General features: G+C 42.7%; 1 protein-coding gene across 1 annotated transcript in view; it reads left to right on the top strand.

The window, feature by feature from the left end:
- LOC8041242 (amine oxidase [flavin-containing] B) overlaps window positions 1-26,088 on the top strand; it is a 48,714-nt gene that overhangs the window by 20,691 nt on the left and 1,935 nt on the right. The window contains exons 6-14 of the mRNA XM_042294258.1: window positions 541-682; window positions 5,113-5,173; window positions 5,265-5,353; window positions 6,363-6,522; window positions 8,733-8,829; window positions 15,456-15,567; window positions 18,554-18,651; window positions 19,537-19,648; window positions 19,897-19,959. Coding sequence (XP_042150192.1) covers window positions 541-682; window positions 5,113-5,173; window positions 5,265-5,353; window positions 6,363-6,522; window positions 8,733-8,829; window positions 15,456-15,567; window positions 18,554-18,651; window positions 19,537-19,648; window positions 19,897-19,959 — 934 coding nt within the window. The remainder of the gene's footprint in view (window positions 1-540; window positions 683-5,112; window positions 5,174-5,264; window positions 5,354-6,362; window positions 6,523-8,732; window positions 8,830-15,455; window positions 15,568-18,553; window positions 18,652-19,536; window positions 19,649-19,896; window positions 19,960-26,088) is intronic.

Here is a 26,088-nt window from a genome sequence, read left to right as displayed (position 1 = left end):
TGGTAGTAAGATGGGTGAATTGGTAGACCGCAGACATAACGAACGAAAAAAAAAAAAAACAGCGATCCAGGACAGAGACACACAAAAAAAAAAAACAGGTATTACGTGTTAATTTCCTATGGTTTCGGTACGTGTTCATTCTTTTTATTTAGATATAAAAGTTATTTTTGCGCATGTGACGGAAAAATGGTAGTGCGAAAATAGTAGCCGACGAAGCACACGACGAATACATTAAGCGCGCATTAAGCGCACGAATACGTTAGCGCAGACTATAGACTGGGACCGGTCTCATACACCAATTGAAAGTTTCAGAGTATCATTTATAACTTCTGAAGAGGATAACGGTTAGTCATGAAACTTTGGCATACGGTCCGGACCACTATCGCTACATTTGGGCGGAGAACAAGAGTACGGCGATGCGTAGCTTATTTTTGCAGTAAGCAAAAACACCGTATTTCTTTTTTTCAAGGACATTGTACAACAACAACAAAAAAAAGCCTGCGACGTTATTGTTGCTTGATAAATATTCTTTTGTTTCAGGCTCGCGGTGCGCACTTTAGTAGACCGCTCAAGAGGCAGGATACACGGCAATGCTGGTAACGTATCTCTTCTGTGGGCGCTCTGGTACCTCAAGTGTACTGGTGGAGTAAAGACGTTGTCCAGCGTTAGTAGTGACGAGCAGGTAAGGCCTATTCAAGGTTTCTGAAATGAGCACGTTTCCTAAAACAGATGCGAGTTCAAGAAATAAGATATATATATATATATATATATATATATATATATATATATATATATATATATACTTTTTTTGTGTGTGCTAAGATAAGGTGTTGTTTAACACCTGAAACGGTGGCGCAGAAAAGAAAAACCTTTCATCGAAAGAACAGACACAGAAGGGAATGTCTCAAACTCAACTAACTGATTTATTTCTCAAGCGTCTATATTATATACCCACACAGCCCATTCTCAACCAACTTCTACGCAGATATCTCCTCTGTTAAAAGCACTTTCAAATACAAAGAACGTACGTTCTTGGAACATACAGAACATACGATCTGTATGTCCTTCGTATTTGAAAATTGTTTTCAACAAAGGAGATCTCTGCGTGGAAGGTGGTTGAGAGTGGCTGTGTGGGTATATAATAAAGACGCTTGAGAAATAAACCAGTTAGTTGAGTTTGAGACGTTCTCTCCTGCGTTTCTTCGACTAAAAGTTTTTTTTTTTTTTTTTTTTTTTCCTTTTCTACACCACAGTCTCATGTGTTAAACGACATGATTAGCTGCCACCAGCTCACCTGCGCACTTACAGTCTTTTCGGAGCTAAGACTTCGGATTAGATACGTCGTACATAAGTAATGTTCCGTTTTTTCGGGGTTTATTTCTCAACGAATTCGAAAGCGAGAGAGAGAGAGGGGGGGGGGGGGGGGAGGTTTCGGGCAAAAAATTGTGGTTTATTTACTGAAAACACGGAACTCTAGTCATAATTTGGCGAGCGAAGTGTGCTTTAAAATTCGTCATAGGTTGCTTGTGATAGCATTGTGTCTGGTTTTTTCCTGACACATGTTGTCTGCGAGCGAAGCTATATCTTTTTGTTGTTGTTTCGTATTTTTCTGTATTAGTTTTGCCTCATTATTTGTGATCAGACGAACTACCACCAACATATTCGCTGAGGGGGAGTTTGTTAAAGGTGTGTCCATTGGCTTGAATTTTCTGGCAAACGCAACAAGCGATGTGATTCATTACATATGTGCACAGCCGTCCCTGCGTTGCTTTTTTTTCAACAAAGAATGCTTTAATATTATCGGAAGATGATATGATAATAATCACCGCCGACCAAGTAACTGAATTTGCTTTTTACTAACACACGCTCAGGTGTGTGTTGTCAAAACTTTAAACACGCCTTTTAATTTTAGTCAAATCTCTGCTGAAAAAAAAACAATCATATGACTATTTGACGAGACAAGGTCCTTTCCTGCCCTTTTTACACGTGCAAAAGAGTGCACGAGGGAATTGAACTTTCCTAAACATAGACCGTACTTTCCGCACTATAATTTACACCGTTGTGTAAGTCGTACCTTCTTATAAACAACCGTTTTCACAAAAATAAAATATGTCGGTGTGTAATTAATTAAGTATACAGATCAACTATCGATGAGCCCGCTTATGATCGCAATGTATGCAGAAGCGGGAGTCACTGTGAATTTTCTCGCCACCGAATCGAACGAGAAATATAGCCCCCGCGGCAAATTGGCACATTTAAAGTACGTACCTATAGAACAAAACATCATATATATACAACGTAAAAAAAAACAGTTATTGCAAAAATAAATTATGCGTCGCCGAATGCTCCTTTTCCGACGAAATGTACCGCTAGAAGTCCGAACCATATGTCTAAGTTTCAACGTTAACTCTTAAATCTTATTCAAAAGAATTATAGATGATTTTCTGAAATCTTCAATGGGAAAATGGGGTCCATTTTTACCCCTTTTCGATAACTGGCACCATAAAGCTTCATGTATTCGAAAGCTATGTCGGCTGCCATTTCCCCGTTGAAATTGTATTCACTGACAACTATTAATTAAGACAACGTTGAGAGCTGAAACTTTATCATCTGTTTGGGACGCCTGGTATTACATTTGGTTGAGGAAGGAACGTTCGGCGATGCGTAGTTTATTTTTGCGGTAAAAAAAACACACACAAAAATACACTAAAATTCCCTTTTTTTGGGGGGGTGGGCATTTTGTTTATACGTATATGTACCACCGTTGTATAAGACGCATCAATAAGAATTTTAGAACCACAGCACTCAAAACAAAACAGTGAGTATTTAAAGACATAACTCAACCCCGAGACTGCAGGAAGCAAAAACGACACCACCACACGAAGTCTCTAACTATGTATAGTAATCTCCACCAGCAGGTTTGCGCTCTGACTTTCTTAGTATTCAATGTAGACTCGTAGAGTAAAGGCCTCCAATGCCAAAAGGTTGCACAGTGACGGAACCCTATTTAGCTATAACTTCGCGTACGTTATCTTAAAAATGTTTACTTGTCAGCGCATATCGATGCGAGTTCAGAAACCTAATAAAATTTATCAAAACCCTACACGAATTTAAACGCAGAAACATCAGTCGAAGCGTATAGTTAAATCCACGTATTTATTTTTTAATTCCATTTTCAAACCTTTAATCTTTGATTCAAAAGCGCGGTGCTGATGCTCTTATATCGCGCAAGCTCAAACACTTTCTGAGCATTACAAGCTGTTAAAAAAAAAAAAAAAACAGCGCAAGCTTAAAAACACGCATAAAAAACCGCCGTAAAAGTTTCGCTAATGTGGTCTTTGCAGGTGAGTTATACGGCCAGAATGACATAATATACGAGGCTAATCGTCACAATCGGTGATGCGTAGCTTATTTTTGCGATAAAAAAAAAACACTGTATTTTTTTTTTTTTTTTTGTAGGGGCCCAGGGGGGGGGGGGGGGGGGGGGCACCTTATACACAGCCCTGGTAAGGCCAACCCTGGAATACGCCTGTGCTGTGTGGGATACGTCTAGGAAGAACCAGATTGATAAGTTAGAAAAAATACAGAGAATGGCAGCCCGTTTTATCCTTTCGAGGTATGGTCCAACTGACTCGGGGGCTTCAATGCTCAAAAAAGTAAACCTCTCTTTTTGTTGTCATATCGCAGAGAAATTGTCAGACTTAAACTCCTTTTTAAGCTTTCTCGAAACGAGCTAAACATTGACACCTCCCGCCACTCGCTCGGTGTGCATAAAAAGGCCTTTGAAATACAACGGGTGAACAATGACATTTTCAAGTATTCGTTTTTTGTTAGAACTGTTATGCAATGGAACGATCTACCAGATGATACTGTAAATATAAATAATATTGTTGCCTTCGAAGAAACGCGGGAGAAGCGAAACTGTTTGGGTGCTCTGAGTGTGTCTTGTAGTTACATTTCAAACATTTTTGTCAGAAAGCGTGTTAAAACTTATGCGCTTGTATCCGCGTGGTTGTACAATATATTTCTAATAGACTAACACGCGGCCCTGACGTCACGTGCAGCTGCGGTGGCTCTGTAGACGGCACTGCGCATGCTCAGACGCTTCACACGAATTCGATTTGTGCGCATGCGCAGTGCCCACACCTGGTGTGGGCAAACGCGGGCTTGTTAGTAAACAGTGTGTCAGTCTATACATTGTGAAATGTTTTGGTATGTGTTGTTTTTTTCCACTGCTGTAACCGCCTTGAAAAAAGGGTGAACAGTATTAATAAATAAATAAATAAGCAAGTTGGTTAATAAACTAAAATGTGTAAATGAACTTTTTTTAATTAGTGAAGACAAACATGTGGATTTAGTTGGAAACTTGCTGAGCTTCATCGAAGACCACTAAACCAATAATTAAAATAAAGTGCTAAAGTTAACGCGCGTGCAACAGGCATGCTGGCGGCGAGAAAAAACGCCCGCGAGGTTTTTCCCGTTTCTTATCCACGTTTTCACATCCCCAGCCTTGCACCTGATGCACGAGTGCAGGGTAACTTCAGCACACGACCATGCTCCCGACGCGCTCATGGTGTTTCTAAACTCTGCTTATTTAGATTGTTTCGATAAAGCTCGACAAAAAGTTTCCAATAGGAACCACATATTTATTTTCACTAATTAAAAAGGTAATGGACAAATTTTAGTTAATTCTTCGACTTATCATTACGATCGGCCTCCTTTTCTATGTACCCCTGGCCGTATATCTCACCTTTGCGAATCGCATAATGTAACCTTTACAAGTTCTTTTTTTTTTCAGTTGAGTTGTTAAGGGCTAGTTTCCCAGGATCGTGTCCCCAGCAAAGTAATGAAGACACCAAACTCTGGACACCTACCGCCATCTATGGGCGACGGCGGCAAGACACGTATCTGGTTGCCGCCGCCGCTCATAGATGCGGCAGCCTTTCCACTCTGGCTTGCCGACTTGCGGCCGGCCATTACTTTCCATTGTACAGCTTTGCTGGTCTTCCTTCTTCACCAGAGTGGAAAGACTGAAAGTCTTTTTACAAATCTTTAAAGTCTAAAGGGAAAACATTCTGCGTGTTGAATTAAACGTACTTATTTACTCCCCAGGAGAGAAAATTTGATGGAGGGTCTATGGTCATCAGTGAAAGTATTCACAAGTTACTTGGAGGTAACTTGTCACGTTGATTTACTCGCGGTTAAAACATATACGAGGCGCGCTGAAATTTGTACCTTATTCCATGTATATATTTACCACACAGAGAAAGTGCACCTCAGCGCTCACGTTAGTGATGTGGCACAAGATGAGGGCGGAGTCAAGGTGACCCTTTCCGATGGGTCAATGTATCAGGTAACTGTAAAGCCTAAAAAAAGCTATGTAATTAAAAATATATATATTTACGCCTTCTTTTTGGCTGCTGCCAACAGATATGTAGGGAGAGAGAGAGTAATGGTGGGTTTGGAGAGAAACGGGGATGTAATGCGATAGCATTTCGAGTCCTTTGCACCGCTTCAGATGTCCGTCAAGCTCGCCATTCTCGATCTGCCTCAGCGCGGCGCCGTTTTCGCGCCATTTTTTTCCCGATAAATTTTCCGGGGAAACCCTTCCCACTAAATTTGGCGGAACAAATTAAACACGTATTCGAGTTGTCCTGATAAATTAAGTAGGGAGACGCGTTTTACCAAATTTAGCGGGGAAATTGAATTCGGGATAACTTTTGCAAGGGGCACGCTTTTTGCTATAGACTAAGCGGGGAACTGTAGCGAAATAATTTGTTGGCTATAGTTGGTTAAACATTACGAAAATAAACAGCGCTTTTCCTGTGTAGTCTTCCACTTTCCCTTGTCTTTCGTGCTTTTTATTTTTCGTAAGCGGGGAATTTGATTAATCCAAGTTTTCCCGCAATATCTAGCGGAAAAAAGGAAAAAAAAAACTTCCTTAAATTTATTTGGGCAAATTAAATTTGCGCATAATAGCCCGGGTCATCTCAAAAGGTCGCGCCATCTAGTGGCTGCTGCGTCAATTTTCCGAATCTGCCATACTTTTGGCACAATAAAACGTGTCTTATTACTGCTGCCGCCGCAGTTTGATCACGTACTCTGAGCACTTATAGTGGATGCGAGGACCGCGTCGGTGATCGGCGAGGTCTCGGATATAATCACGCGCTCCCTGCCCAGGATATAGCGACCGCCGATATTGACTGATAGGGTTTTGGAAATAATTCATATCATGCACCAATTCAAGTTTTGCCGCTACATTTGGCTATCGAGCAGCGACGAACGGCCGCAGACAATCTCGCAGTTTGCTTTGGTCGTCCCATAGAGACGCTACCTCATTCGAAGTGTTCATCCATTTGCAGGCAGACTACGCCATCGTAGCTGTGCCTTTTTCCATGCAACTGAAGATCGGCTTCGAGCCAGCTCTCCCTCCGCTAAAGCACGAGCTGGTTCGGCAAGGCATCGCCGGATCTGCCATCAAAATAATCATGTACTACAGAACACCTTTCTGGAGGGAGAAAGGCACGTAGGCGTGTATATGATCCTTCCATTCAATTCCGTTCACCTAAAAAATGTCACAACTGATGTTATATTATTTTAATGCAGAATTGCAATCTTACTGACTGGTTGAGCTACTGCCACTACTAAGCTATGCCTCAGAATAACGACACTTAACCATCGTGGGGCTTAAATCATGGTTGCAACGTTATCTGAAACCACAGAAAACGCTTTTCCGTCCTCCACAAATGTTTAAACAATTCGCGACAGAGCAAAGCAATATTACGTGAGCTTCCTAACACCGAATCTAATGCTGAGGATGTCGCACTTTTGAATTATGACGATCGGCAATAGCGCCTGTTCAGTACAGATGGCGGCGCCCACAACAATATCGGGGAACAGTGTGCCGACGCTCGATACCCTAAGCGTAGCTCATTTAGTGGCTCTAGATTGAGCTCTGGAAAGTGAGGAGCGCTAAGGTGGAAGAAAGTTTGCCAAACAACTGCGCCATGGGCTCCATTGGCCAAGCAACACAAATGTAAAAACAAAAGACAAAGAAAAAGGGTAGAGGCAGGAGAGGGGGAAACGCTTTGAGAAGAATTCGCCGGCTGTGAAAGTTGAAGAGGTATCAAAACAGCGCAAAAGTGCCGAGGACCAGTGGAAGAACACGGACACAGCGCTGACTTACAACTGAAAAATTTACTTTTAATTACTAATTTACTTAAAAGAGACACAAAAACAATTAACCCAATAACACACCCCTCCCCCATCATGCTGAAACGCGTAGGCGTGTGACAGCATGATGGGGGAGGCGTGTGCTAACGGATTGATTGTTTTTGTCTATCCTGTTCATTTTATGTTTTCTTGCTGTACCGTGCACAAGTAATTTTTTTTTTTCAGTTGTAAGTCAGCGCTCTGTCCGTGTTCTCCTTTCACTGTCGATCATAATTTATGTGGTCGACTAAATCAAAGGTTTTGGAAAGGTCGAAATATTTATTGTCCACTTGTCCACGCTGACATACAGTAGGTAAAACAGGATTTAGAAATTATACTAAATTAGTCTCAACAGACCTCCGCGCACAAATCCATGTTGCGAAAGGCTAATCTTATGCTTAAAAGTGGTTGAAATATGGTCATACAAAACAAACATAAAGATATTTTAATTACAACTCGCTCGAACATTCTTGATAATAGATATAAACCACTTAGTAGTTATGATATAGACGTTAGTGAATATATATGCTTTAATTGTCCTAATGAATTTAAAATATATGCCACTTGAGATACATACCAGTATCTCGTGAAAACAGATTTCGCCATGGATAAAGTTGAGGATAAGTGGATAACCGATGCCACGTGAACGTTCCCACAGAGTAGCACACTTTCATCCTGAAATGCCGTCTGTCAGTGAAGTCAAAAACATCAATGTCCGGTTCCGGTCAGTCTAAGTTATCCTAATTAGATTCACGCGAAAAGCTGCACGCTTGAAACGAACCAGACTCGAAAAATAACGACAGCACTGAAATCACTTGCCGGTGCATTTCACCTGCCGGTGGGGCTGAAAAGGAGTTGGAGAAACTGAGAGATTCGTCGGCTTTTACTTGAAGTATTTAGTTGCTAGCTTTCAACAACATTGAGCTCCTGAGAGCAAAGTGAAACAGCTCAACACTCCTATTGCTTAACTCAAAGGTGGACCACCTTGTTTTCTTACTTTGTCTTAACAAACGAACAAACAAAAAAAATGTTGTGCGCTTTTTGACGACGTAAGTCACAAATCAATGTTTTCATTGAAAGTACGAAGTGATTCAGTCTTCAATCTGAATCACATTTGTTTTCGAGATAAATGTTTTCGGGAGAACATCTGATTTAAATCGAAGTAGCAAACATTCACGTGATTTAGAGAACGATTAACATCGTGATTTAGACTAATTACTTTTGCTTTTTTTTTTCTCTCCACCCTACTTTTTGGTGCAGTGCCTGCTCTTTCTAAAGATAAGTAGAAAGCGTACAAACGTAGTATAATCGCTTGTTTAAAACGGGCGACCCAGACATCGAAGTACAATGGCGAGATCGCCTAGTCTTCAGTCGAAAATTGGCGCAAAAGCAGTATTTATTTTTCTGTGTTTGATTCGAAAACATGGAATATTTTACACGCGGCTAATACAAAAATACAAATACAAAAAATGAACATGCATCGATAGAAATCAAACCACGTGTTAATATTCTCGTTACAGGTTACAGCGGGTCTGTGTTGAGCAGCGGGAGCGAGCTTTGCTTTAACCGCGTCTCAGACGACTGCAGGCCCAGGTTTTCACTTCCAGCACTGGCAGTGTGAGCTCTTGAACGGTCGTACTAATGCATGAAGTGACCTTGAACTGACCTTGAGGTGACTTGAATAGGGAGTATTCACTAAAAACCATAGCTGCGGGTGTAGGAAAAAATGGCCCCGGAAAAAAAGTTCCCGGACAAAATGTCCCCGGAAAAAAAGGCCCCAGGTGGGAAGTGGGAAAAAATTTCCCCAAAGGATTCTCTATCTTTGGGTTTCCCTGATCCTCATGGCCTTCGGGCGGTCCGGTCATATTTCCTTAAAAAAAAAGGCACCCTGTGGCAAGTATATGAAAAAAACGGCCTCAACAAATAAGGAAATATACGATTCCCCGAGATACACATCGCGTTGCATGTGTGTACGTCGCTACGACGCACCCCCTAATAGTGGCTGTGTGCTATAGGCCGCCAGATAGTGATAAAGAATTTGTTAACAAGCTATATAAGTGTCTTTCTGAAATCACAACTAAATACCCTAACGCCTTTGTTACTCTCTTTGGTGATATCAATTACCCGAACATTGACTGGTCTGCCCTCTCTTCTAGTTGCGCATTGTCTCAAGAATTTATAAACTTTTGTTTAGATTTCAACTTTTCAAATGTTATCACTCAGCCTACTAGGATTACTAATCACTGTAGCAATATACTCGACTTATGCTTAAGCCAAGACCCCTCACTCTTCAGTAACATCACATACGTACCCGGCATTAGTGACCATCTCGTCATCGATTTAACTCTCTCTCTCTCTGCTCCTCGTAGATCGCAGTACTGCAAATTCATTCGCAATTACGCGAGAGCTGATTACGCATCAATCAACTCGAACCTCGAAGATTTTTATCATACTTTCTCAGTTAACTTCTGGAAAGGACGGTTAATGAAAACTGGACTCTATTCAAAGATAAAATGATCTACCTAATCGAACGCTTCATTCCACTGACCCGTATTATATCTGATAACACTAACCCTTGGTACAATAAAACAATTCATAGTCAATCCAATAGAGAAAAAAAACTCTATAAGCGGACTAAGGCTGTCAACACTACGGCTTCTTGGAACGCCTCCTACGAATGTGCTAGGGCTTATAAATCAGCAATAAATGACGCCAAAACTAAATTCTATAGTATCGACCTCCCCAACATACTAACCATGAAACCAAAGAAGTTTTGAAAAATAATCAATCCGCCACTTTCACTTCCTTTACAATTTGTAGATGACGACGGACTTCCGCTTTCTGGTAAACACGGCGCTCTTGCTATTAACAATTTCTTCTGCTCCATCTTTACTAAGGAGGACTTACTAAGTATTCCCGACTCGTGCCAGTCCACTGACCCTCTCATGGATCCTATCGTAATTGACCGTACTGGAGTACTTAAGGCTGTAGATCAACTAAAGGTGTCCTCCAGCTCCGGAGATGACCAAATTAACTCTAAGGTATTAATAAACACTAAACACATTTCTTCCACTTTCCTCTGCGACATAATCAATCTCTTAAACTCTCTGAAGTACCATCTGATTGGAAAGTTGCTAACGTCATACCCGTTCATAAAACAGGCGATCGCCAACAGATCAGCAACTATCGTCCGATCTCGCTCACCAGCGTTTTATGCAAACTCTTGGAGCACATTCTCTATTCTAACATAATAAACTTTCTAGACTCTCATAACCTCCTTTTCAAGCACCAGCACGGATTTCGCAAGTCCTACTCATGCGAAACTCAGCTAACAGCATTTCTAACTGACGTTTACTCAAATTTCGATTCCAATGTTCAAACTGACGCCATCTTCATTGACTTCTCCAAAGCATTTGACAGGGTCCCTCATCTACGTCTTTTAATGAAACTAAGAAATATTAATCTTCACCCCTCAGTAGTCAATTGGATTTCTGAATTCCTTACTAATCGCACACAGTACCCTTCTATTAACAATATAAAATCTACCACAAGCACAGTAACGTCTGGCGTCCCTCACGGAAGCGTTCTTGGCCCCCCTCTCTTTTTTTAATTTACATTAATGACCTCCACCATGGCATCACTTCTGAAGTACGTTTGTTCGCCGATGACTGTGTCATATATAGACCAATTCATTCACGCCACAATCAGCTAACCTTGCAAAACGATCTCCAACTTATAATTCAGTGGTGTCATAAATGGCAAATGGCTTTAAACTATAATAAATGTAAATCGCTATCTTTTCCCCGCAGTTCACATGTTCTATCATCCTCTTACCACCTTTCTGGCATCTCAGTAACTGCTTGTTCATCGTATAAATATCTAGGCATTCATCTGACATCTGACCTGTCATGGACCACTCATATAACAACTGTCATCGCCTATGCTAACCGCACTCTCGGATTTCTTCGCCGAAACCTCAGACAAGCTACATCCCCCGTAAAACAACTAGCTTATACTACCTTGGTCAGAACTAAACTAGAATTCGCTCGTTCCATATGGTCACCGTGGCAGGCATACCTAACTAACAACCTGGAATCCGTTCAAAGCAGGGCCCTCCGTTTTTTTTATTCCGACTATTCCCCTTACGCAAGCATATCAGGACTTCGCCAATCAGCTAACCTTGACACTCTTTCTCACCCGCCGCAGGGTGTCTCGTGTTTCTCATCTTCATCGGATCTTTTATTACAACAATCATGTCAGACAAAGTTTGTTATCACCTCCTTACCGCATTTTCCCTCGTCTCGACCATTCTTGTAAACTCCGTCCGATTTCATCGTCAACCGTCACTCACCAAATGTCTACTTTACCATTGGCCATTGACGACTGGAACTCACTGCCTGATGTAATTGTTTCCTTATCTGATACTAAGAAATTTTTTGCAGCCATTAGCTTGTTTTTTCTAACCCATAATTAGATTACAGCGTGTTTTTGTAGATAAATAGTTTTGTTACTTGTTTGTTTTTTAAGTGTTTACTCCCTTGTATAATGCCCCCCTGGGCCTTCAAGGAATAATAATTGATGATGATGATGATGACACTGTTAGCGCGAACACGACATCGGCGCATTTTCACATTTTACTTAGAAAGTGTATTAGTGGGAACGAAATTTTACCGTCTGCATTATATCCTCAAATGAGCACTTTCAGTACCTATGATAACTTTGATGACAACCTTTTGTTTCTAAAAAAAAAAAAAAAAAAAAAAACTAGCGATCGCTTGTTTGAGCTAACAATGTCGCGCTTTTTACCTATTTGGAAATGGTACACAAGTACCCCTCAAATTCCCCCAAACAAAGAAATTTGGTTTTCACTAGAAATGTTATAAATGTGTTTTTTTTTTGTTTGTTTGTTTTACAACGAAAAAACAAACAAACACAATATTTGGTTTTGGCAAACACAATAATTTTTTTCCAAAATATTCCACAATAAATTATTTAGGTTGCTTTGTGTGACTTCCAGTCTCCCTTTCTTCCTAAGTGGGTCAGGTCATTTGTGACCGGATAATGACAGGACTGCCTGAAGGCCCTGAGAATCGGGGAAAACTCAGCGATAAAGAACCCTTTGGGGACATTTTTTCCTACTTTCCGATCGGGGCCTTTTTTTCCGGGGATATCTTTTCCGGGGACGTTTTTTTTCCCGGGACATTCCCTCCGGAACCCCATAGCTGCAGGTGCCCGACTGTTGAGCGTGTGCTGACGGCAAGCTTCCGCAGTTCTTTTGAAACGTGAATTCCATATCATCGAGATTAGCAGCCTATTTATGTGAGCTCGTTCTGAGCATGCACTCTGAACGGGCGGCGGAGAAAAGCTCACCGGAGAAAAGCTCACCGGAGATAAGCTCACCGGAGAAAAGCTCACCGCAAAACCGGCAGATGCGGAGAAAAGCTCACCGATATTTTTTTAGCTTAGCTTGATTCTGCGTCTTGAGGTTCATTGGGCATATTTACTATTTCCTCAGAAATTAGTAATCACCCATTCTGTAAATTATTGAAGCCGCAAGTATAAAATCAGAACATCGTACACCGGTAAAAAAGGCAACAATTTATTGACAGTTGAGGGTGCGCCGTCAGTAGCCCTGTCAGATAAAGAGGTTTGTTTTTTGTGAGCTAATATGAATAGCGGTGTGTGAATCGCTTGAGGTCCAAATGTTCTGTAGCACCTAATAGATAAGTAGATGTTTGTTGATGTCATCAGTGTCGGCTACGCTGTTTTCCTTCAGTTAATTTCACTAACAAAACTTTAGTGGCGAGAACAGCTTCGTCGTGTCGTGTTGTTGTCTTCACCCCGTCGTCGTCGTTTGAGCGGTTTTCATCATGTGTAACGTTTACCAACTCGCCCAATAGACCGATCTCACCAAGCGTTCCACGCATGCGTGACGCCGCCATAACTGTAGTTTGTAGGATGCAGACGCCAGTTCACGAGATAGCTCATGCCGCCTCGTGCTCTGCTCACGCAGACCTCCAGCAGGGTTGTCGCGCGTGCAGAAAGACTACAGCTCCCACGATGCATGTCGGCAGCGGTGGCGTACTCAAACTAGCTGTGAGATCGGTCTATTCGCTACCTATACCTTACAAAAGACTAGCTCTTATATAGCTCACGAGTAACAACGGTGGCAGTGTGTAGCTCTGGGGGTCATGGGTGGCTCACCGTAGAAGGCGCTATCACACACAAAGGGAACGTGTGGAAACACCATGCAGCACGAACCACTAGAAAGCGTGCATGTCCGTGGAAGCATGAACGGCTTGAAAGCGTACATGTCCGTGGAAAAAAAGAAGCCTCGATATCCTATTGACCGTTTTATCCTGTTTTCAAATGTTAACACAAAAGCTTCAAAGAGAATTTCAGGCACCGCGTTGTTGCGCGTGCCCTTTTAGATTTTCGGCATTTACACCTTTGATTTTTAGGTTCCAGGCAGTCATCAATACGTTTTTTCTTTGTTTTTTTTTTAACTTTTTCCTGTTCTTTAAGTTCATAAAGATTTTAGTTAGGCTTTCGTTGCATAGAAAGTAAGCCACAAAAAATACTCTCTCGCAATTATTAATTTGGGAGCAATATACCCAATAAGCTTAACAAATATTACAAAAGAGGACATTTTATTTTTCACAAAGCTGACGAATTTCAATGATAATAAATTGATATATGTTACGCTCGATCCAACAACCCCCATATAAAAAGAAGAAAAAATATCGGTGATCAAATTTTCTCCGCATACGCTCAATGGCCGGTGAGCTTTTCTCCGCATCCGCCGGTTTTGAGGTGAGCTCTTCTCCGGTGAGCTTATCTCCGGTGAGCTTTTCTCCGGTGAGCTTTTCTCCGGTGAGCTTTTCTCCGGGATTCACTCTGAACAGAGCCCACAAATATGGCGTCCAGTAAATGCGCAATATAGAGGACACAATCTCCAACAAGGGTGCCCTGCTTTGAGGTTCGATGCTCCTCTTGCGGGCCAAAGACAGGAAAAGTAAATTTGGTTCTCGCGGATGTGCCACAAAATTTGTTCAACGCATCAATAAACACGGCTGAAGTAGTAACTGAAATAATAGGTCAAATATTTGTTGTTCTTTGTCGCGAACTTGTTGAATTTTAAGATTTTGGTCCTTATAATTGTATAGTTCTACTGAAAGATTTTACAGGCAACGCTGAAAAAGTGACGACAGGTGTTGTCATTTTCACAGTATAGGTTGTTTGCATATGACGTCAATCCGCCATTTTGTTGTTAGTTTGTGTTTTCAAACAAATTCACTACATTGAAAGATTGCATCGTAACCGGCTGATATCATATCAACGAGGTAAGACATAAGCTTCTGTGCTCTACGCATTTGAGGGGGCATGCAAATCCTTGGAATGCTCAAGTTTGGCACACACCAGACAGCGCACAACAAAATGGTGGACGAAATTACGTCAGTGAAAACACCCTATAACTTATTCCCAACAAGTTATAACAAGTTTGATGCTATGAAATCACTCTAGCAGAAGAAAAAAACGCAATGTGTTCGTTAGGCTGTTCGTTTGACCTGCAAGTTCTACACGTGACGTTAGGTTATTGAAAAGCACGGGAAAATTTGAATGTCGGGTATTACCTTCATTTGCCGTTTTCGCAACAGATGTGTTCTGAATATGGAGATAACAAAGAGCGTGCTGAGAAAAGTACAGCCCGGGCATTCCGAGAACGCATAGTTAGTTTGGGTAGCCCAAATTACCGTGACAGAATACAGAATGTCATGAGGACATATTTGACTCGAGATATCATTCATGTATGTCCTGCGAACATCTGTGCCACCGTGCAAAGCTCGTTTACGGTCGCGTTTGACTGCGTTCAGACTGCTTGCGTCAAACAGTTGCTATGGCGACCGTTACGACGAGCCAATGGGGAGGCACTGTAAAAGGGTATTCACTCGGGCTACTTGGTGATACATTTCAGGATTAAAAGCGCTAAAAAACGAGGACCAGTAAAAGAAGACACACACAGACACGCACACAAACACACACACTCAAAAACACACACACACACACGATACAACGTTGAGCAACGCAGTCGACGCAACGCATATACTCGGCATGGAACAAAGCAGGAGTGCCAGGGATATAAAAGGGATGCTTACTGTTTTGAGAGTACGTTTGGGTCAGACACCTTTTTGAGCGCGCACAGTATTTATTAAAGCTTGTGCGTTCGGCTGCCGTCCTCGCAGTTTTGTCAGCGGCAACAACCTGCTGAGATTACAAGAAATGTCGAAGGAAGAGAGAACGACTAACATTGCTGAAGACTTGGCAAAGGTATTTGAAAGCGAAGAGGCTCGCGACGTAAGTATACACGCGTCTGCAATAAAAGGAAATAACAGATAGAGATGGCGAATGGGAGCTTTATTAAAGCTAGCGTCCAGTGTTGGGTAAAGTACATCTAAAAAGTACTTGAAGTAAAGTACAAAGTAAATGAGAGGTTATGTACTTCAAGTAAAGTACACCGGGCGCAATGTACTTGAAGTAAAATACTATAAATACAATGTACTCTCAAATAAAGTACAAGAAGTTTTTAACAGTACTTTTCACGATGCCCTTTTATTGCCTCATAGTGTTTTATTTTTCACTAATAGGCATTGGCCCAGAGGTGATCGGGGGTGCATCAGTTATTTTCGAAAATGGCAGCGAATATTGGATAAATTCAAGTGTACAAAAGAGTACTAGTTGTTTTACTCTCGCTGGTGGCTGACAAACTATTTAACACAATCAACTTATAAGGCAGTTATTTGTATCAATTTTATAGTCACAATTACTTCACTCAGAAAAGTGACCAGCGTCTCGAAAGACGTTGCACGTCTTCACATAACGATACGCTTTTTTTTTTTTTTTTTTTTTGTTAGAGGTCGAATTTGAGCTAACTGAGAAAACAAAAGACACGAGCGCGTTGTTCTGGAAACGGCTCAATTTCACCGAGACCAAATTTGGGGAATGTACTTTGAAGTCAGGAGTTGTACTTTCCCCGGAAGAACCAGAACAAAAAAATATTTAAAGTAAAGTACAAGTATATGCTCAGAGAATTTACTTCAAGTACGAGTTTTCTAAACCTACTTGTAGTAGTTTAGATAATATGTACTCTAAGTACTTCCCAAAACTGGGCTAGACTTGGTGTCACCCCTTTGTGAAATAGCGAATCTACCCATCCTCAACAAGAAAAAGCAAAAACGGTTTAATTTTTTTACAGCGTAATTAATAATTTGGTTGTTGTAAACAAGCGACCAGTTTAGTACATATAAATAAAAAGAATGTCTCGTATAACCCGTGGCAAGCTTAACATGATATCTGGAAGGGAAGTTTTCTAATGATTGTTTTAGAGTAATGTGTTTGCACACATCGCGGGAATGACCCAAACTTTTAGCACGTGCACGTTATGGCTGCTGACAGTCGGGAAGAACTTGCTTACCTTGCCAGGGCCGTACCCAGAAAAAAATTTCGGGGGGGGGGGGGGTTTTGGGGACAACGGCGGCCATTTTGAAAGTGTCTATTGTCTTATTTTCGCCTATGAATCATGTACATCGGTGGCATATAATGGAGAGTTACAGCAAACCGGAGATCCGGTCCCGGTTTGGTACCCGGTAGCCGACCGGCGCCACTGCGCGTGCGCAGAGGTGGAGATTAAAATCGGCTGGCTGCCAGTGCACCGACCAGGGCCGTACACAGAAAAAAATTTCGGGGGGGGTCAGAACCCCCTATCCCCCCCCCCCCCCCCCCTGGTTACGGCCCTGCCTCAGGCATTCCGATTAGTGGCACCTACAGTTATCAACTGATGTTTTCTTTTTTTAATTGAAATGTACTAGAATGGTTGCACTGTTGTAATCAGTTTGCGCGTCTTTCCGTGTGTTGTGTAAATTCTACTCCTATCTTAGTCCTGTGATAGGACCGATAGTATTTCAAAAATTGAAGGAAAATCCATTGGTGGATCCTTAGGGTATGCGTTAGCATGCCCCTTGGGAAGCGCCACACACGTTCCCCTTTGGGAAAGGCTAAAGCTGACCCCTTCATTTTTCTCTTTTGGCTTTCTCTTTTGCTTCTCCTGTTTTTTGCTGCCTCTTTTTGGCTTCGTTACGGGGTCAGTGTTAGCGCTTCCCAAAGGGGGACGCGTTCGGCGTTTCCCAAGGGTCATGCTAACGTATTCCCTATAATCTACCAAAAAAATCTTCCCCCTTTTTTGTTTTTGTTGCTTATTTGGATTAGCGCTAGTACTTGGTTTACACTCCATTTTGTAGCACAAACCAAGGCCTACACGCTCCGCACACCTGCAAGTTCAGACTCGCCCCAGCATCCGAGCGCGCATTGGCTTCCGCCCCGTGACGTCACCTCCTTCTCGCCTGTGTCCTTCACTACTCTCCTCTTTCTTAAGCGGCGCGCTTCCCTTTCCACTGTTTTGTCCACAGACGGACGCCGTCAGCTTCTTCCCTGTCATGTCAGTACTAATGCAACGCATAAATAAATAAATAAATAAGTAAAAACAGTGCCGAGCAAAGGCGGTGCCGTTTGTAAACAAGTCCGCGTTTTGCCACGCCACGCGGGGCTACTGCGCGTGCGCAGAAACCATATTCACGTGGACAGCATCTGCGCATGCGCCGCACCGACAGCAGCGCCACCGCGGCGGCGCGACGTCAGAGATGCGCGATGGTGCGGGTGTTCGGTTTCAAATAGGGGTGTCGCGAACCGGCCGCGGTTCGAGTTCGACTTTTTCGAACTTTTAGTAAAAAATTCGTCGAACCTTGTATTGAGGTTCGACTCGTGTGCGCATGCGCGACAGGCTGGCCAGTTGGCTTCGGATTGGATGGTAATGGCTAAGAGATGAATTAAGTGCAACGCTGATCGGCTATTTCAGTCAATACAGTACTAAAATTTAAGTTAACTTCTTCAGTGAATAGCATTAGTTTCTTTTAATTGCAGTTGTTCACACAATAAAATAACCTTTTGCATAAAAAAAGAAATTCTCCAAACCTAGACATGCTTGTATCAAAGTCTGGCCACACTGTCCACAAAGTCGAACCGGTCGAAACTGGTGAAAAGTTCGAAGGTTCGTCGAACCGGTTCGACCCAGTCGAACCCCGAAAGTTCGACCAAAAAATCTGGTTCGACTAAAGTTCGCGACACCCCTAGTTTCAAATGAAGTTCTTCGGCTTAGGATGGATAATAGCCGGCTCGTGCAAAATAGTTTTGGAGGCATCTTCAAAACCATTTTGCCATGTGATCATGACATGACCTAAATAAATTTTAAAAAAAGCTGCTTAGTGTTGCAATTTTTTTTTTTTTTCAGCCTGTTCATTCGGAAGAGAAAAATTGGCAACAAGATCGATATTCAGGGGGCTGTACTGTCTCGCCGCTCCCACCTGGAATCATGACCAAGTGCGGAGAGTGAGATATATGTTTTCACTCTATTTTATGGCTCCTAACAATGCGGTCAAAACCTGTTTACTTTTGTTCGTGGATACGATATGCAGTAAAAAAAAAAAAAAATCCATTGCACTGCACGAAAGCGAGATAGTATATCCAAGTCAGTGTGAAGTGATTGGGTGAATTTGGGGTAGTAGTATGTAGTGCCTGTTTTCGCGGGTGCGGTTTTTTTTTTTTTTTCCATTAATTTTGGTTGTAAGTCAGTGTCTGGTGTATGCTCGCACCAGCGGCTCTGACAGCGTCGTACATTATGTACGAAACAGATACAGCTTTTGCAAAACCTAGAGGGACTTTCCTTGCAATTGACCCTTTTCAAAACCCCATCGAGCAACATTGGCGGACGCCATTTTTGGCGTATAAGGGCTGTGATTGGATCCCATTCCTCGCCGAACGCTGACGCAGCTCTCGTGTACAATACGGGCTCAGCAACATTAGGGTACTTGCAGAACTCACTTGGGAAATCGTCAAAGAGCCTGCTTTGAAAAAGCGGCTCCGATCCGTACTCAAGAACTAAAGGCGATCGCAACGCCGCCATTTCGTAGTAGCTGTATAAATGAACTTTTATGTTTTGACTCGTCGCTAAAGGGTGGCACTCTTATCGTATTTAGTTCGGTCTCGGTGGACGCGAGCGGTCCGGGTTTCGAGTGCGAGTTTCCCAACCTTATTTTAGAAACGTTGGTGTTCAGTGTGCATGATCAAACTATGGCAGACTACTACGTGGTGCGCACATTTGAAAAGGGCCTATGGCGGAGCATCCCCGGATGGCATATGGCAATATTTTTAAACAAATTTCAAACAATGGGAATGCAAGAATACCACTAACATGCCCTTATTTATGCGGCGCAGGGCACTGCGTCAGCCCTTTCACAGGGTGTACTTTGCAGGCACGGAGACAGCAACCGCATGGCCTGGATACATGAATGGAGCAGTGGAAGCGGGTGAAAGAGCTGCCAGAGAGGTGCGATAAACCAACCTCAACTCCTATACACAAGCAGTAATTCAAGAATGCTACTGTCTTTTACCCGATCGTGAGAACGTAAAACTGGCAACTCTGTCTGTTAAGCGACCATTTCTTTTATTTTTAGTGGATCCAGTACATTTGTCATTATATCTGTACTTGAAAACGGTGTGTCCGAAACTGCAATACTCCATTTCAAAGCCAATTGTCAAAAGATTTACAACAGACGTTTGACGTATATGTTGCAGGTACTGCACGCCATGAATATTATTGGTGAAGACCAGATTTGGGTTGAGGAGCCAGACTTCAAGGCAAGTTCAAGACAACTTGATATTACGGAAATCGTAGAACGTATGTTTGTTTCAACCAAAGGCTTCATCCAGGGCGACAGCCCGATGTTTAGTAACAATGCTTCATCCATGAGCACATCGAGTGTCCAGTAACCAGACCATTCTCGTTAATTACAAAAAAGCTTACTACTTTAAGAAATATAGGCGCCGACTACGGGAGAGCAATCCTCCCCTGAATTTTGTAAGGTGACCCCCCCCCCCCCCCCCCTTCTCCCCCGGCAATGCCACGCTCCCCCCTACCCCCTTTCAAAAAAGCTCCTTGGGAAAGCAAGTACCCTCGCTACAGGGACCTCGGTGTGGAGTGCACAAAAGAAAGATGCCGTTGGACCTCAGTTCCCCTGGGAAAGTGAAAACATTCCGCCAATTGAAAGGTACATTGCAATCTGCAGGAGCAACCAAATGGAAGCTGAACTTTTCACAGCAAAGTTTGGGATCAAAGTCGAGGCAGGTGTGATAAAATGATGCATTAATTGAACTAACAAAACTCAGGTTACACCTGAAAGCATATGTAATGAAATACTAAACAATGAAAAAAAATGGTAGATAAAGAATTACAAAATCAAGCTGAGCAGCAGCAATTCCTATTAGACATAATACAAAATATCTACATCAGATGGTCCTAAGGCAGAGTCCAGTTTGGTTCACTGTGCAGATATTGTTTGCGACGTAACTGATCTGAAACCAGTCTTTCTCGATATTTCATCTGCACAAAGCTGGCTTGCTTGCTTCCCAAACTTCAACCTGAACGGATGTCCTGACGGCAGCTTGTGACCCTCAGCCAGTCCTGGATTGGGCCTTGCTAAACTAAAACCTTTTCCACACTTTAGGGTTAAAATCAGTGTAAACTAAAAATGTCTAGGGTGTGAAAAGGGACTTACATTTAAACCCCACAATTTTGACTAATACAAACTTTATAATTATAAAATATGGTGAAAAACAGAAATTCACCTGTGACCACCTCAACAATTATCGACGATACAAATATGTTGCTTTTTTCTCTCAATTATTAAATAATTAAAAAGTTTCCCAAGGTTTATGGAATTTTTCTCCTACTAAAAAGCATTGGTGTAGGCATCAATTATTCTACATATAGTCGCTACACCAACTTTAGTTAAGGATGTATGAAGCTGTTAAATTGTCTCCACTCTGCACTGCACTGTAGCACCCTTTTCACAGCCTCCAAAAATAAAGGCTGTTCTATGCAAAAGCATCCTCAAAATAACGCTGCCCTAAGGGTGTAGTCATGAGTGTTTAAAGTCTCTAGAACAACCTTTGTACACCCTTGAAGGTGTAAAACATTCTACTGTACCCAATGGCATCCAGGCCCATCTGTGGGTTGCAGACTGTTTGTCTCAAACTGCCATGTTATCCTCCATGTTTTTAGATCGCAGCTCTTAGGCGCTCGATCCCGTGTTTCGCGGTCGGCGTAACCGCACGCGTTGCATTATAAGACGTCATAGACATATACACCAATTCAATTCCCCGCAAAATCTAGCGAAGAAACCGATTTGGTGCGTAGGTCTGCGACGTCCCATTATGCAACACCGCACATGCAATTTCCTCGCTAAAGTTAGCAGGGAAGTGAATTGGTGTTGAGGTCACGTGACGTCAACTTTCCCGCTAAATCTGTTCATAGGTGACGGGACATGAAGTCATGCGACATCGTTTTCCCAACTAAATTTGGCATGGAAACTAAATTTGTGTTGAGGTCACATGGCATCAATTTTCCAGCTAAATTTAGCGGGGAAACTGTGGGAAGAGGAGAGGAAAAGCAGGAGGAAGAGGACGGTCCTCCATACCCTCCTCTCTTCCTTATATAAATAATATAAATAATTAATTTATGTATACATATATAATATATAAATAATATACTAACTATATATATATATATATATATATATATATATATATATATATATATATATGGGTGGTTTCATCTCAAATCGTGCAGGCAAAAAGGGTCGAATTTTTAATTTTGATGAAAAAAATATATGTTATGGCGCCGTTTCTAAAACCGCAGTCGACACAAACCGCAAGTTCGTCGGATTTTTGGTTCTCGACTTATGAATTTTTAAAGAGGCCGCGGCGAAAAGCAGTGTTTTTCACACCCGTCGTCGGTCGGATGTTTCGCTTGATCTCCCGCCATGGATTTTCAGTCCACATTATATTATCTTTTTTGAAGCACTCTGTGGACACATTTAAAAGGCTCCAATACCATGAAATAATTTTAGGCCTTTTGCTTTTTTTCTGTAAAAATGTCAAAAACGCCTCCTCGGTCAATTGTTGACGAACTTTGACAATTAATTACTGGAGATCTACTTGGGTTACACCGATATTTTTTATGTCCACGGAGAGCCCAAAATACGCTCTTTTTATTTATTATAAAATTCCTTGGCTGTATAAAATATCCTTTGCGGTACGTTTACGTTAATATTATGCAAAAACCAAAAAGTACCATTTTTGAAATTGATTTTCTCAAAAAACCCATTTTTTATTTTTTTTATTTTTTGTTCAAATGTAGATATGATAGTTGTCTACACGAAAATCAAGCCTAGAGAGTGTATATTTTGTTTGCATGTTTTATATTTAGGCCTCAATATCGGAAAAAGACGTTTTTGTTTTGCAAGACCTAAGTCAGACATAGCGACCCATGCGTCTCTATGAATTGTGAAAAAGTTTTCTTGAATTTTCTTCTGCATTTTGTAATCAATTATAAACAGATTTTGTGGTATTGAATATTTATGTGTTTTGATAAGAGCGGGAACCATGAGATACATATCTAACCAAATCAGCAGGCCTAGTAGACTTTCAATAACCAAATGGGACAGACGTTGTATTGTTTCGATTTATAAACCTTTCAAAGTAAACTAGCACGACTAGCTATTTGCTGTCATATTACTAAGACAAAGAAAGTCACCACATTGTCGATATATACAATTCTTTACGAAACCAAACACTGGGGCGCTCGAAGCTAGGGCAAACAGGCGGTATCGTTTCACGCATGCACGGATGGCTGGTTTCAAATTCCCCCACATCCCTAACGAAACCGGCCCATCTTCGAGTGTGCGTCTGTGGGATTTCTGTCTCGCGCCGCCGGTTTTAGCGCGCACGCGGCGTTGTTTTGGCTGGCAGAACAGTTGTTGACCGTCGACATTGCAAGGCCCTGGTGTCCTCATCCTTTCAGGCAACGATACCTTTGCTTTCCCTTGTGCAATACTCTGACAGACTCCTCCTGGGTGGCTGTCACTGCTCGCCGCGTCAACGACAGAATCGTACCATTTCACTCCTCGTGACACAGGGTGCGCTGCTCGCTTTACTGTCACGGGCCGTCCCATCTAACACAACGAGCGCGAAAGGTCGTGGTCATCTGCTGGCTGCTGGCTCCGAAAGGGCGGGACGTTCATGCAGGCCAATGAGGGCCCCGAATCAATAAGACGTCTGCCGACTCCTACACGTTAAAAATTTACGACACCTGCTGCTCTGTTAATAAGTGTTGCTTTCTCATTTTGGAACGCCTCCGATGTAGCTTGCCGCCTATAATAAAATTTAAATAATCAAGAAATATATCTGGGTGGAAATACTGTATTTCATTTTTATGTGGGAACGTTGAAAAAAAGAAAAAACTATTTCCAAGCTTGTGAAGACGCGCAATAGGTGACCGGCGTTTGGCAGCAGCCGCAAAGCACTCCGGGTATTCTTCACTTCCGGTTCGTAGCTAGCAGCCGACGCAGCCGCAGGACGGCTATGGAAGCGTGTGCGGGTGTTGAAACCCGATCAATCCGGGCCACCTTCCTCTGCTGCTGGGTGACTTACGTACTTCTGAACGTCTCAAGTTACTTCTACGGATATGTCAAGTAGTAGGCGGTACGCAGAAGCATCGAGAACGGCCACGAAAACGCAGAGCGAGTGCGGCCGGTGGCAAGCTGCACTCGCACCACGCTTTCCGGGTCTTCGCATGAAAACTCAGGTTAGATGTTTGGTTTTCCTTTTGAGCCAGCGTTTTTCATTTGGGCTCTGTTTATTTTTGATCGTTAAGTTAGATCACATCACAACTGAAATAGGTGCGAATGTCAGCCATAGGACGCGATCAGCTGAAACGCCCGAACGGAGGTCTGGCGTACTATTCTCATTTTGTTGGAACACCTGAGACTGGATAAGAAAATCTTGAAGCTATCAAAAGTTGAAGACAGGGAAAGAAGTCGGTCAGACGGCGTTTCAAACTCGGCTAATATGTTTTTTCTCGCGCGATTGAAACGCCATATCCGTACACAAGTTAGTTTCGATGACATCTGACTACGTGACAATCCTTGCTTTTTAACACTAAACATTGGTTTGCTCTGTATTTTTATACAGCCTTGATGGAGATGTGCCTCAACGGGTAATCGGTCTCTTAGCTGTAGATGAGAAATTTAGCCGGTGCAGTGCAACCACTAACCTGGGGTTTTTAACGTGCATCACGCAGTAGTGATCACACGAACGCGTGCCAGTACGAAACTCATCCAGATCGAAACGGGCGGGGGCGGCGGGGATCGAACCCAGGAGGTTCCCAGCGCAAGCTTTCGCTCCACGCTCCGAGCTGAGACGCGTTAGCCCACTCGGCCACTTCCTCCCCTGTTTTTTAACACTCACGCGTTTTCGGTTCTTCAACTAAGTTGTCCCCCGTGAACTACCATACCCCCCCCCCCCCCCCCCCTCGCGTTTTTTTTTAATGATGTCGAGTAAGAAAGCATGCATGAACGAGCACCGATTTTGATATAAACTACGCAGGGTCGTACTACCGTTTTATTATCACTCAATATGAAGGTGCTGCCCATTTGCTTTTACTTTTTTATATTACAGCTAGCTGACCTGTTCTTTTGTTTATTTTTATCACAGTAAGCCACCCATTCACCGCCACTTCGCGGGAACAGTCTGCGGCGGCTCATTACGGAAAAAGTTAATCCGAGCTGTCGATATAAGAATTAAATGGCCTGGCGATGGCACTGTATATCGACGAAACGTCATGCCATGAACTGATTGCCTGCGAGATCGCATCCCGCGTTCTCGCGGATGCCTTGAACGACAAGCAGTGCTCACCCCTTCGCGGATTAATTGAGACCTTTATGGTGGGTGCCAAAAGACTGTTAGAGATCGTTATTTCCCGCGGCCCCTACCTGAAGAGAGAACACGTTCTACTGGCCTGTAACAATATTGGCCGCGCATAAACGATTACCGACGTTTGTCTGTCACCAGGTCACTTCGCTCCATCACTCGCTTAACAGCGACGGTCTATCGTTGCTTCCATGCTTTGTTTCACGGGAACTGGGACATCTTATGCCCTCTATGGCTTGCGTTAGAACAACGTACCGCGGAACTGTGAACCATTTTCACCGCGAATACAGCACGGCTACCACGCCAAGAAGGGCTCTCGACAGTGTTGCCAACCTATTTTTCGGAAATACCCCACGGCAGCGTCCAGAAAACCCTACATTACCCTACGAATATTTCTTATTACCCTACGTTTTACCCTACGAGGCAAATCTTTGTTCAAATAATACTGTTGCATGGATTATGATGATACAGGGTAATATTAATACAGTACAAAGCGACAGGGCACGCATACACGCGCATACCTGCGTTATTCTAGAACACCATGCTTGCATTTTGTATGTGCGCTGTGTAGCATCAGAACAACAGTGATGTAGCGAGCGCACAGACATCCCCACCACCATGTTTAGTCGATTTGTCGTGAAATTAAAAACTGGGCTACGCGGAACCAGCACTCGCGGCGTGAGACAAGGCGGCTCATTACAAAAGGAGGCTAATCCGAACGGTATATTAGCTTCTTTGGGTGTACCGCCTAGGGATTCGTCAAACTAAGGTACTATTTGGACAAACTAGGCTTTTACACCAGGGGAGGATAGGAAACCGGCGACCCCTCCGTATTCGCTAAAATGTCATTCGATGAAACGTCATTGTTTCGGCTTCGTTCGCTAAAACGTCGTTCGCTCAAGTGAATGCCTCCAGTCCCCGGGATGCACTCACTTGATCAAATGACGTTTTAGCGAACGCCCACGTTTTACCGAATGACACTTTAGCGAAAGGTCGGAC

Source organism: Ixodes scapularis, unplaced genomic scaffold (genome assembly GCF_016920785.2).
Source record: "Ixodes scapularis isolate PalLabHiFi unplaced genomic scaffold, ASM1692078v2 PGA_scaffold5__190_contigs__length_132052651, whole genome shotgun sequence".
NCBI lineage: Eukaryota > Metazoa > Arthropoda > Arachnida > Ixodida > Ixodidae > Ixodes > Ixodes scapularis.
Note: the sequence above shows the minus strand (reverse complement) of the source record. Positions and strands in the feature narration are given on the sequence as shown.